This window comes from Arctopsyche grandis, chromosome 12, assembly GCF_051622035.1.
Source record: "Arctopsyche grandis isolate Sample6627 chromosome 12, ASM5162203v2, whole genome shotgun sequence".
NCBI classification, from domain to species: domain Eukaryota; kingdom Metazoa; phylum Arthropoda; class Insecta; order Trichoptera; family Hydropsychidae; genus Arctopsyche; species Arctopsyche grandis.
Genome location: NC_135366.1, coordinates 3976680 through 3989369, shown reverse-complemented (window position 1 = coordinate 3989369; position 12690 = coordinate 3976680). Strand labels below are relative to the sequence as shown.

General features: G+C 35.8%; 2 protein-coding genes across 2 annotated transcripts in view; one reads left to right on the top strand and one right to left on the bottom strand.

Annotated features, from left to right (window-relative positions):
* mip40 (Myb-interacting protein 40) overlaps positions 1 to 12690 on the top strand; it is a 237704-nt gene that overhangs the window by 57383 nt on the left and 167631 nt on the right. The window lies entirely within an intron of this gene.
* LOC143919971 (cationic amino acid transporter 2) lies at positions 280 to 11536 on the bottom strand. Its single transcript, XM_077442597.1, has 13 exons — positions 11212 to 11536; positions 6506 to 6754; positions 6306 to 6434; positions 6036 to 6191; positions 4160 to 4264; positions 3800 to 4074; positions 3630 to 3727; positions 3413 to 3552; positions 3234 to 3336; positions 1701 to 1849; positions 1372 to 1538; positions 1190 to 1298; positions 280 to 1089 (listed from the first exon to the last, which is right to left on the bottom strand). Exons 1-13 carry the CDS (start codon positions 11309 to 11311, stop codon positions 959 to 961), a joined length of 1911 nt encoding a protein of 636 aa, XP_077298723.1. The 5' UTR covers positions 11312 to 11536; the 3' UTR covers positions 280 to 958.

The window sequence follows — 12690 nt, the reverse complement described above, 5'->3', positions numbered from 1 at the left end:
ATTTTTCCTGTCGAAACCAAGCAACTGCTTTTGGCTACTACTGAAAATAGTAGTTGAAAGAAAGAAAGGTATTTTAGTAAATACAATATAATTGTTATCGATCGTCGCACAAATCTCAAATAAGAGATAAGAGATATAAAAAAGACGTCTTAATGTGAAACGTAAAGGAGGTTTGTAATAAAAAGAATCTGTAGAAATATGCTCCATGTTGAGTTTTAATAAATTTTATATTTTTTATATTTATATTTTTATATTCATATTTTTTGTCTTTGTATTTTTATACTCACGTTTTTTTCATTAAAATTTTAATTCCAAAACATTTTTTAATTGTTGTGTTGTGTTTAAATTGTATATATGTATATAAATTTTATTAAAATTCATCGAAATTTTTTATTATTAAAAATTAAACTCTTCATAAAAATAGATGCTGAAATTGAACATTTTTAACGCCCTAAAACGCTAAAATGCAAAATGAAAATGCTAAAATTGACAAAAATAGATGCCCAAAATACGTGTCTCTAGCTATAACCCATGCGATGATATTTCATCGGGCACAACACTAGTATTATTATATATTGTGACTAAAAAATGGAAACATTTTTAGCAATTAGAAAAAAATCATTTAATCCACCAATAAAAAAAATACATTTTTGGTTTCAACAGCCAAGCAATAAACACAAATCAACATTATAAAATAACCACAAACACAATTCAATAATAAATGTCGTAATACAATTATAGGAATTTTACATGGTTGTCTTGCAAACCATCATAATTATCACATATTATTATGTATATATAAAAGTCTAAAAGACATAATACATATAGAGATTCGCAAAACTGTCATTTCTCTTAAAATTTATAATTAAATTAAGTACATCCAATACTGAAAAAATTGGTATGATTTCGAAAATACTGATACGTTTTTAGTTTAATAATACAAATCGAACGAATGCTCTCAATGATAGCCATTGGAAAGCGATCCCTTATCGCTCAAGTCCAACATTTTCACAGCCTCTTTGTTTTCGGCATTATTCCTGTGACGTTCAACACTATGCCATATACCATACGAAAAGTAAATGAGTAAACCTACAAAATATAAACAAAATTAGCATTGAAAGAGCAAACATCGAATAAATCGCTGTCACAATCACAATTTACTGTCACAATGACATGAATGTAGACTCACCTACAGCAATCCAAATAGTGAAACGAACCCATGTCATAACATCGAGACTCAACATCAAATAGACGTTGATTAAAATGCTCAAACCGGGGAGCCAAGGCACAAAAGGCACCTATAAACAATAAACAATATATTAATAAACACTTAAAATAAATAAATTTTACGATCAATCACAATAAGTTTACCGCAAACGATAGTTTCTTCTCCGAGACAGGTTGTCTTGATATTACGAACAAAGTAGCGAAGACCAAAATACCAGACATGCTCGTCAAAAGTACCGGAACAATTTTCAATTCCAACAATTCTTCAGCGTACACTTTTATACAGCCAGCTAGAGCAAAGCACAACAAACCTGAAAAAACAAAAATTTAACTCAAACATCTGATCACTAATCGCACGGTATGCCATATGATGATAGTATGTATGTATTTAATTATGCATTTGACAATCAAATGGTGCTTTACGAATAATTTAACTGGTGGTGCTCGAATATACGAGGCGTAAAGATACTTACTATATAAGGTAACCATCCATGTGACGAGTGAGGAGCTGATCTTTGTCGGATACTGATGACCGTCGCAGTTGACGAGTTGCCGAGCGAATATTTTAGAAGTAATTGACACATTGTCGTCGTCCTTTTTGTTTGTCGATGTCATATTGTACCTGAAAATGATGTTATTATACTCGATTTTATTTCACACAAAGGCAGTGCAGAATTTGATGAAAACACCGTCGTATTAAACATCACATAACACTCAAAAATATTCAGTTAATTTGCAACCTTGGGATTTTGACTAATCTATATATATATCGTTTTTGGGGTTTCTATTGATTTTTAGAAAATATCTCCATGTATAACTTAGTATATTGAGTTGTGTGCGTGATAGACATCATCATTTGATGGTTGTACCTCCTGCTCACACAGTTCTTTGTCAGATGACTTCTATTCTAAGCATATAAATGAAATGAAATAAAAAAAAAAGGAAAATATCGATGGTTCTGTATCTATAGGAACACTTAACGAATTTTGTTTATGCAAATTACGAAATTATTGCGTTGCAATGACACTCATTCCCGTTTTTCCCGTTTCCGTTCCGAATTTTTTTTTCACAGTAATCTTTCCGGACATGCATAAAACAAATCCTGTAAGTTTCGTCGTAATCGGTTGAGTAGTTTAGGAGCCCATATGAGACAAACAGACAGAATGATAGACATTCAATTTTATATATAATGTATAGATTAAAATAAAAAGAAAATAAATCTAATATAAAATAAAAAATGAAACATAATTGTATCATCGACCAGAAACGATTGACGAAAACGTAATACAAAAATATATCAGCGGACTGAAACAGTTCGCGCAGTCGTGAATCATATATGCATCAGCGGCCACTAAGCGTTGGCAGCAAAATGATGCAAATATGAGTCAGCGGCCACCATTGTGTTAATGAAATCGTTGCTGCTTTGGCTGAATGTGATATTTTCCACCTCAGTAAGCCTAGGTTATCAGAGATTATTTTAACCTATTTTTCTGGTAGCCTGCACTCATCATTACTTTCATAATTGAATTTGATGTATGAGTGAATGTTGATCTTTTATTTTGTATTCTGGTTCTTCTACACACATATACCTATATTAGTGCTGGCTGTTGATGCAAGACATTCCCAATTTTTCACCTTATATTTAACTATAATTACATTAATGTATGTTTTGTGAATAATTGTTTAAACTTTTGCTGCTATTGTTTTTTTTATGTATAAATATGTAGTTTTATCTGTGTAAATAAATATTGTTTACTGTTTTTCTATTTTATACCATTTTGGCGCATTAGGAATTCTTGTAATGCCACAATAATCCAAACTTAAAGTAAATGTTGAAACTTCGTCTCGGTAAGTAAGATGCTAATGGTTACTTGATAACTTTTTATAAGGATTAGTATTTTTGTTTTTGCTTGAAAGTTATACCATGTATAATATCCCAGTTGACAAACGCTTGTGTCTCTATATATATGTGGTACCTAGGTATATGAAATAAATATAATAAATACCTTAGAATCAAAACGCACGATGCAACCATTGAATAAGCGAGCAACGTTCCAATCGACATCATATTTATCAACTGATCCAATTGAAATATCGCAGCCATAGTGCCTTCAAATGCGAAAAAATACATGAAACACGGCAACTTCCAATGGTTCGTTATCATTAAAATCTACTCTTATTTCACCTGTGAACAATCCAGCAACCAAAGTGCCTACCAGAGGAGTTTGAAATCGTCCGTTGATATTACCCATGAATTGAAACATAAGCCCGTCGGAAGCCATTGCATAGATAATACGAGGCAAAGGAAACATGGCCCCTAGTAAACTGAAAAGCAAACAAATAAACACAGATGTATTCACGGTTAAATAACTTAAACCATACAAATGAGAGTGCGTACGGACCTTGAACACAAACCACACATGGCTCCGACGCTGACGATGTACTTTGCCACATTCCAACCGAGGATATTGTACACGTGTGGAAGCGGAGCATTGCCATCCTAACGAACACAATTAAGAATTAGTACAGAGTCGAAATTGGGCATTGTACAATATATGTAGCGATATTGAACCTGTAAGTAATACGGCAGCATGAGAGTCAGGACGGACGATACGCCAAAGTACGCCAGAAATATGATGAGCAACGAAGCCACGACAGCTATGGGGATGGATTTCTGAGGATTTTTGGCCTCTTCTCCAGCCGTTGCGACGCAATCGAATCCGATGAAACCGTAAAAGCAAGCAGCAGCACCTCTGATGATGCCGGCAACACCGTAAGGAGCAAAACCGCCATTGCCAAAGTCCTTCGGAATCTCGTCGACTCGCAATTGCCAGTTGTGAGTGTTGGCTGAACTCGGGAGTATTATAAATATTAAAATATGCATTATTATTATGATTTTATGCATTATTATTTGAATGAAATGATTTGATACCTTTAATGGATCCCGAAATGATTACAAATACAACGACGCACAAATTGACGACGGTGAAAGCATTGTTGAAGTTTGAAGATTCTTTAGCGCCAAAGGCGAGAGCAACTAAAATTGAAATGTATATAAAATATTTACATATAAATAATTATATTATATTATAAACAGATTCATTGTGTATGTATATGTGACAGTCGAAGTGTATTTTCAGTTGTAATATATTCCAACTGGCCTTTTAGGTCATTCATATTCGAATACAATTCAACTAATAAATTTTAACTCTACAGCGCAAATACACTTATAACAATGTGCGTCAGTTGAATGCTTTATAATTCAATAGTGCGTTAATATTTGCTAGGTATTAAGCCAGGGACGTCATTTGGGGGGGGGCATGCCATGGCAGCTGCCATGCCTTAATTTTGGAATAGTGTGAATTTAAAGATTAATGAATTAATGATTGTTATGTTATGTTTAAAGCCTGGACCCAGAAGGTGCCGCGTATTGTTCAAATGTTGTAAAGGCATTGTTAAAGGTTTGCCGAACCTTTTTTACAAAGGATTTACAACAATGGAACAATGAGCGGCCCCTTGGCTATCCTACCTCTAGTTGTGTTACTTTTGAGTAGCATAAACTAGGCCAGAAATAGAATCGCTGCAATAAAGCTATGTAAAAAAAGGTTATATTTTGTTTTGTTAAATGATATTCCTTGGGTAAAATTATTAGAAATTGTTAATTTTTTTTTTCTATTAATAAGCATCTTTTTTTCATATTTTATAACTCAATAAGGTATATTTTCCACTTTTATTTCGGCATAAAAACATTTTGTTTGAAAAAAATTTCAGTTTAACCAATTTTGGCCTGCCACACCTTAGAAAAATCTGAAATGACGTCCGTGTATTAAGCGGGCTCTTCACTCGCACCGTGCGCGGCCGCGAACACCGTGTGTGTGAGTCGAAATGTGAGTGTGTGCGTGTCGCGCGTTCGAATTCGCGCTTCGCAGTGTCCCCCGTATTTTGTTTCGCGACGAAGGGACGCGTCACGACGACAAAGCGAAACGCACACACTCACATTTCGACTCACAAACACACACGGTGAAAACGTGATTCCTTCGTCGCCGAGCTGTCGAATACCGGTTTGCGACGATCCCCGTTATTGGCGGAGAACTCTGTGCGAAGTCCAGTGGCGTAGCTACCATTTCGCAGAATGATGCAAACCATCACGGCCCACGCTCGATTTGAAACAATTTCAACGTACGCCACTGTTATACACTTGCGTATAAGCTAAGTAGGCGTGTCAATGACAAATCAGGCGTGGAGCCGCACGAGTGCGTAAACATTTCAGAAACGAAATCTTACTTTAAAGTTTAGACGAAACCATTTTGGTGTTGAATCGTATATATGAGAATGTTAGTAAATTACGAAATTCATACGAAGAAATAAAATCAGGAGCGAACAAACTGGTCAGGAAGTGGCCCAAAATTTCTAGCTACGCCACTGGCGCTAAGGGGTTAGTAAAAAGTAGTAAAAATATGTCACCACACTCATTGAGTCGCGGCGCGATTTTGACGGGCGAGTGAAGAGCCCGCATTTTACTAGTCAACTCAATTTACTAGTCGAGTGACGTTTTCACAATAACCCAACCTCTACATCTAACCTGGCACCAACTTATAGTTGAACTGTATTTTCAGTCGTAATATATTTTGACCAGTTGGAATGTAATTCGCCATATGAATCAACTTACGTAGGTTAGACGGAATATATTCCAACTAAAAATACACTTGACATAAACGGTAGTTAGTACCGGGTTAGATGGAACATGTTTCAACTAGTCGAAATACACTGCAACTGGAAGATACACTTCAACTGTAACATATACACACCGGAAAAAACCATGGTGATAGTAAACGCAAAGAAATCAGGATACGGTGATAAGTAAGCCAACTCGATAGGCATTGTGGCTTGCATGTGGGTAGACATTGTATTGTTCAGCAGCGAGTCCAGATATTGACTTAAACCACGAACGACACTCGCCGAACCTGAAAATATACAGTTTTATATAAATTAGCATTCAAAACAATTTATACAATTTGAAGTTGTGTCATAAATTATCTTTAGAGAAAAATATAACGAAGAGTCATATTAAATATTACCGATAACATATTCCAAAATGAGATTCCATCCGATGATGAATGCAATGAATTCACCGACGCATACATAGCTGTAGATGTAGGCTGAACCGGCTTTTGGCACCCTGGCTCCGAACTCAGCATAGCAAAGCCCTAAAAAGCAAACCACATTTACATATATGTGTGTGTGTGTGTGTGGATCAGAGATGAAGAAATATATTTACCGGCAAATATCGAAGCGATGGCGGCAATCAGAAATGATATTATCACAGCTGGACCAGCGTGGTATTTGCTGACGTTTCCGGCCAAGACGTATACACCGACGCCGAGGGTGCTTCCGATGCCGAGAGCGGTCAAGTCCAACGTGGTGAGACATCTCGCAAGACGGCTGTCGGTGAGAATCGTCGGCGAGATCGGCTTCTTCCGAGAGAAAGTGTTGTAGGTGGCTCTCGCAGCGCCGCGGAGAGTGAAACCTGCAAAAAATCAACACCGTAACGAATTCCGAATCTATTGTCAACTATTATAAACTATGAATAAATCTATTGTACGAGAGCATACGTTTTAACGGAAGAAACTTCATCGCCGATGGACGGTTGGAGCACGTAGTACAATTGAAGTGAAACTGAATTGTATGGAATCAATTTAGAAACGATCGCTCAATTGGGACAATTGATTTGAGACGGTGAATACAAAACTTAAAAACCTACTAAAATATTACTACATATACATACATATATAGTTAACATAAAATAAAAATGGTTGTGGCTATTTGCAGGTACTATACATATCTGCAAATTATTGGCTATTTGCAGGTATTAGCCAGCAGTTTGGCTTTGTGGTAGCGTATATATTTAGCACCACTGAGGTCAAAGGTTCGAGTCCTCGCCACTGCTGGTTAGATTTGGGGGTTTTGTTACTCCAAATCGATCGTTTCTCTATCAGAGTTTGCCAATTTTATCTGATCATTGCTGAAACGGTTCCTGAAAATTGGTATTAGATCTAATCCTGTTGTCACAAAATCTGCCTGTGTATAATTTGTAATAATTATACACAGTAATCTGAAATCTATAGATATCTCTATAGACATCTCTATAATTTCGTATTTATTATATGTATAAAAATTGTATACAAAAAAAAAATCTAAAAATAATCTATAGATGTCTCTATGATTATTATTTCTGATTAATTGTTATATGCTATATATTCTGATTGTATATGTATGTATTACTGTATTTCTGATTGTTTATGTATTCTGTATTTCGTTAACGTACACCCGTCGCATTGGAGCAAATCTGTAATGGCGAGTGTATATTGATTTGTAACAATAAAATAAAGTATTATATCTGCGACAGGCGCAAAGCCTTCTGCACATGCGCGTGAACTGTCACTGTCAGCGTGTTAACTGTTAAAATTTTGTTTTAAACCTCTTAAAATTTAGTTCGAACTCGTAAAGTGAAGTAGAGAAAATAATATTATAGTGGATGTTAATTGATATGTATTTACTTTGTATTATACGACATAGTATCAAATGTACAATGTTTCTGGCCAAGAAGGTGCATTGGGGTTACCTGTCTTACTTCCTCGTATAAATTAAAGATAAAATAAAAAAATATATATATCCAAGTCTGATCAGCAGCATTACAGACAGTGCCGGCCTTATACCCAATGGCGCCCTTGGGCAACACTCGTAGAAAAAAATTTCGCCTTTAGCGCTCTAAGCTAAAATTTTGTATGGCTTTTGGCGCTTTAATTTTAAATTTTAGAGCGCCTTTGGCGCATCGTGCGGCGCCCTAACTTATTTGGTGTTCTCGGGCGCCGCCCGACCCAGCCCCCCCTAAAACCGGCACTGATTACAGACATACTCAGAATAGGCCTTCCTAGTGTAAATTAAAAATAAATAAATCGTTATCTTCCCCTTAGTTTTTGGCAAATTCGAGCTGTTGGCATCTGTAATTTTTTGAATCTTATAAAAATGTGCTACCTAAATAATATGTACTGCTCGCAAATTTGCTGTATATCAAAATAAAAATTGGTTGATTGTCCATAGATGTCTCTATGGACATATCTATTCCGGTTCGGTGATTACTAGTCAAATGTGAACCGGTCACAGGACAACCGGTCGATCTAGATCGGTCACACGTGATCACCCGTCACACTAAAACTGGTCACGAAAAAACTGGTCACACCCTAAAATCGGTCACGAGAAAACTGGTTGACCGATTTTAGGGTGTGACCAGTTTTAAGGTGTGACCAGTTTTAGTGTGACGGGTGATCACGTGTGATCGATCTATAGCGACCGGTTGTCCTGTGACTAGTTCACATATGACTAGTAGTCCGTTTACCATCTATTCCAGGGGTTTGGTGCAAACGATCGACAAGCGCCAGACAGACTGAACCACAGATTAACTGGATGGCTGCTTTAAACGCAATTCTCGACTTCACAAATGATAGATTGCACATCAGATGCAATTATTAAAATGGTAATTATTAAAATTGAGTTGGATCTTTCTGGCGAGTTGGATCTTTAAGGCAAAATTCGGAACTAAAGTATCAGAAGCACAGAACGTATACAGGGTAGGTATGTCGGGACTTCGGGTAGATTTTGCTTAGTGTAAGTGCGAGCAGTGCGCACGCATAAGGTACACGTGTCCTTATTCTGTGGTTCAGTCTGTCTGGCGCTTGTCGATCGTTTGCACCGCATCCAGTGGCGTAACTACCACACCCGCAGACCTCGCAATGCGGGGGGGCGCCGCAAAGCGGCGTGCCTTTTTTGCAGATTTTTTAATTTGTTCCGTAATTTCTTAGCAATAATTTTTTTAAAAACCTCCGTTATTTTTTAACTCGTTTTATTGTATTTACATATAGCTGAAAATTCTCTCTTATTCTTGTATATATTTTTGTTAAAACAATAAAATAAAATTATATGAGGCGTAAAATCGTAAAAATTTATAAATTTTTAGCTGTCAACATTAACAGGTGGGAAGTTTTTAAGGAAAATTCATCATCAGTTACTTTAAACAGATTGTGCACTGCTTGTTGGTCGTCCAGATTAGACTGTATTAATGTAATTCGATATATATGTAGGCACTTATATGTAAAGATGTTATAAAATTTCTTACAGAAATAATTTTAAAAAGTAAAAGAAATGATGAACAATCAAAAGAAAAGTGACTAAAAAAGAAAATGGAATGTTTCGAATTTATTCTCGTACTCGTGCTTCTTGAAAAATTCTTCGGTTTCTCAACTTTGTTTCAAAGTTCCTTCAATCAAAAAACGCTGATGATATCAGTGCTCAGTCTATGATTAGAAATGCATATTGCGAGATCAGTAATTTTAGAAATAAATTTGAAGGATTCGTAACAATTTCAACAATATTAGGGTTGAAGCCAAAATTGAATCTAAAACCATTTCGATGAACTTAGTCATGATATACGATTCCAGGATTCATTAAAAGAAATTTTGAACAATTTTTAATGCGGCACTAAACGTAACCCAAGTGCAAATGAAGGTTCGTATCACGTTATTTAAACATCGTTTCAAAGTTCGCTTTCCTGCAAAACAATTATCAGATGACGATTTACATATATGTATGTACATATGTATATCATGAAGCTATGTCTCTAGCCAACTGATATGTCAATGATTTTGACAAATCATCGCCTGATCAGATACTTGATTTCCGTTCGTGCTTAAAAAAATATAAACCTTGTAAAAATAAAGAAGATCAACGTGTTCATAATTTGGCAAAGCTCTTATGAAAGGTCAACTACATATGTCACAACATCGTCTTAAAGTATTAGCAATGATTAGTATTAAATTTTAACAAAATAGTCGTGTTTGCCAATGAGTCCAGAAAAAAGTTTTTCTACGTAAAAGAGGTATGAATTATTAATTTGGAAAGTTATTTTGCTGTAAGGAAATAGTATGAATATATGGGAGGCCTGGAATTCACGCTACGCCACTGACCACATCGGTATTCCAGTTAGTACTTATGTCAAAAGAATCTAACCATATGCATAACCAATTGATTCGGGAACAGTCTTCTAACATTTGTGACAGCCGTTCGTTTATTGTATTGTTAATAATTGATGTCAATCAAATTGTGCAAGGAGCAGAATTAGGCACAATCAACGACTGGAACAATTACATGAGACACATCTATGTCGAGAATCTTAACAAACGACTTAAACAGAAGATAGGAGGCGAAACATCAATCGTTCAAAGCTTGTTTTGAAAGAATAATGCCAGTAGATTAGTTCCTCAGAAGTGGATTTTTGGAGATCTGTGTTGGGAGATTCACGAATGCTTTTAAGTCGAAGTGATAAATTCATCTATCTACATATATTTAATTAAAAGTAAAGCAACGATATTAAATAAATTGTCGTATTCGCGCTGTATGTTTGAATTATAGATAAGTTATTTTAGTTTCTGCTCTGTTATAAGAAGGAAAGTGAAAATTTCTGTCCTGTATTATTCTGAACACTGTATAGAAAAGTATATATGTATTTATTCAAGTAAATGACGTATTGTTCATCTTATATATTTTGCATACGTCTATTTAATTGCATAAGTACATACATACTAGTTTTACTAAGTTTGCAAAGCGCTGATTATGCCAATGAATTCTCAGACATAGTAATTCGATTCGATCAACGGTCAACAATAAGCAATGGTGTTTATAGTGAATTGATATGAATGAAACACTAGTAGTGTCGGCACTCAAATTAATCACATCAAATCAGATAATAGAAATATAATATTTTTTTCAATTATTTACATGAAGTTATATGAGATGATAAAATATTTCAAAGTAAAATAGTTGAGAATTCAAGCAAGTAATAAAAAGTAACGGAATTAAATTTACATATTGGTAAAAATAAAATAAAAAAACATGAATTAAAAACTGCAACTGATGAATGAAAAGACGCACCTTCTTTGAAGAGGCTTCTTATAGAATCATCGTCCCTGGAATCGCATGAGTCTACGGCTGCGTAGCTCAGGCATCGAACCGATCCTGATATGGAAGTCATGACGAGCTCATGAAAAGCGCAAATTCCAACACGAGGCTAGTCGGCCACGACGTTCACCTATCGAATGACATGAACCGCCCGTACAACTCTATTTGTAAATCAGCTAAACGCATACGAGCGTCTGACGTCCCTGAAAAGGCCGCTTGCGTCAGCCGTCACCCACGTGCGCGCTTCAGACTATACCGGCTGTGATGACGCGCCAGCCGCCATGTTGGTTTTAACATTAGGTACAAGCATCTCTAAGCATTCATAGATTCTATGACCGGAGTAACACGTGTGCGTGTTATAATAGCGAGCATACACAATAAGTTTGACAGATGCATTTCAGCCTTAACTTTTTCATTTACGGCCATTTATTTTTTAATATAACAATCGTTCTTCGGTTCGGTGATTACTAGGGGTCGGAATCTGAAGGGTTTGTTCCATTGTTGTAAATCCTTTGTAAAAAAGGTTCGGCAAACCTTTAACAATGCATTTACAATCTTTGAACAATAAACAGCCCCTTCAGATTCCGGGCTCTAGTGATTACAAGTCAAATGTGAACCGGTCACAGGACAACCGGTCGCTATAGATCGGTCACACGTGATCACCCGTCACACTAAAACTGGTCACACCCAAAAATTAAAAATTGGTCGAATTTTTGGGTGTGACCAATTTTTGGGTGTGACTAGTTTTGTTGTGACGGGTGATCACATGGGACCGATCTAGAGCGACCGGTTGTCCTGTGACTGGTTCACATATGACTAGTAGTCCGTTTACCCGTTCTTCACTTCCTGAGTAGGTAAGTAGGGTTCGGGGATTACATCCCAAATGTGAATCACTACCAAGATAATCGCTCGCACTTGTCTTCTGTCGTACGAAAACTCATCACACAGGAAAATATCCGTACATAAAACTGTCCAAATATTCTTCAAAACTGCCCAAATCTCGTTTAAAAAAGCATTTTCTGAGCACTATTTGGACAGTTTTCTGTGCGACAATTTTCCTGTGCGACTGTTTGCCAAAGTGTGAGCCGGTTGATAAAATTTTAGCAGCATATCACTGTGTATAGCATATACAGGGAATCACTATAGCTGATGGCCACTTAAATTTTAAAGTTAAGACTAAAACTAAAGTAAATAAATGTCTCAGATTATGTGAGACTGTTGTGAATTTGTATTGGAAAATGTCCCGAATCAAATTGGATACATAATCTATTTACCAATCTATCTATGCACCAAGTTAATGTTTCCTTTATTACGAATTCGTATTACATAGCATTATCACTATTGTAATTTTTTTTCATTTTAAATTATTGTATCATAATTGTTTTTCTTGCTCTATATATTTATTATGGTAGACTGATTACACTGAGCAACAAAACATCACGTTTTTGAGTT

Bases quoted from the DNA above. Each gene is read 5' to 3' on its own strand.
- LOC143919971 (XM_077442597.1), bottom strand. From the start codon at position 11,311: ATGACTTCCATATCAGGATCGGTTCGATGCCTGAGCTACGCAGCCGTA. The intron at 6,192-6,305 runs GTAATATTTAAT...GTATATTTTCAG, and splicing joins CATTTTGGAATATGTTATCG to GTTCGGCGAGTGTCGTTCGT. The intron at 1,539-1,700 runs GTAAGTATCTTT...TTGTTTTTTCAG, and splicing joins ATGGATGGTTACCTTATATA to GTTTGTTGTGCTTTGCTCTA.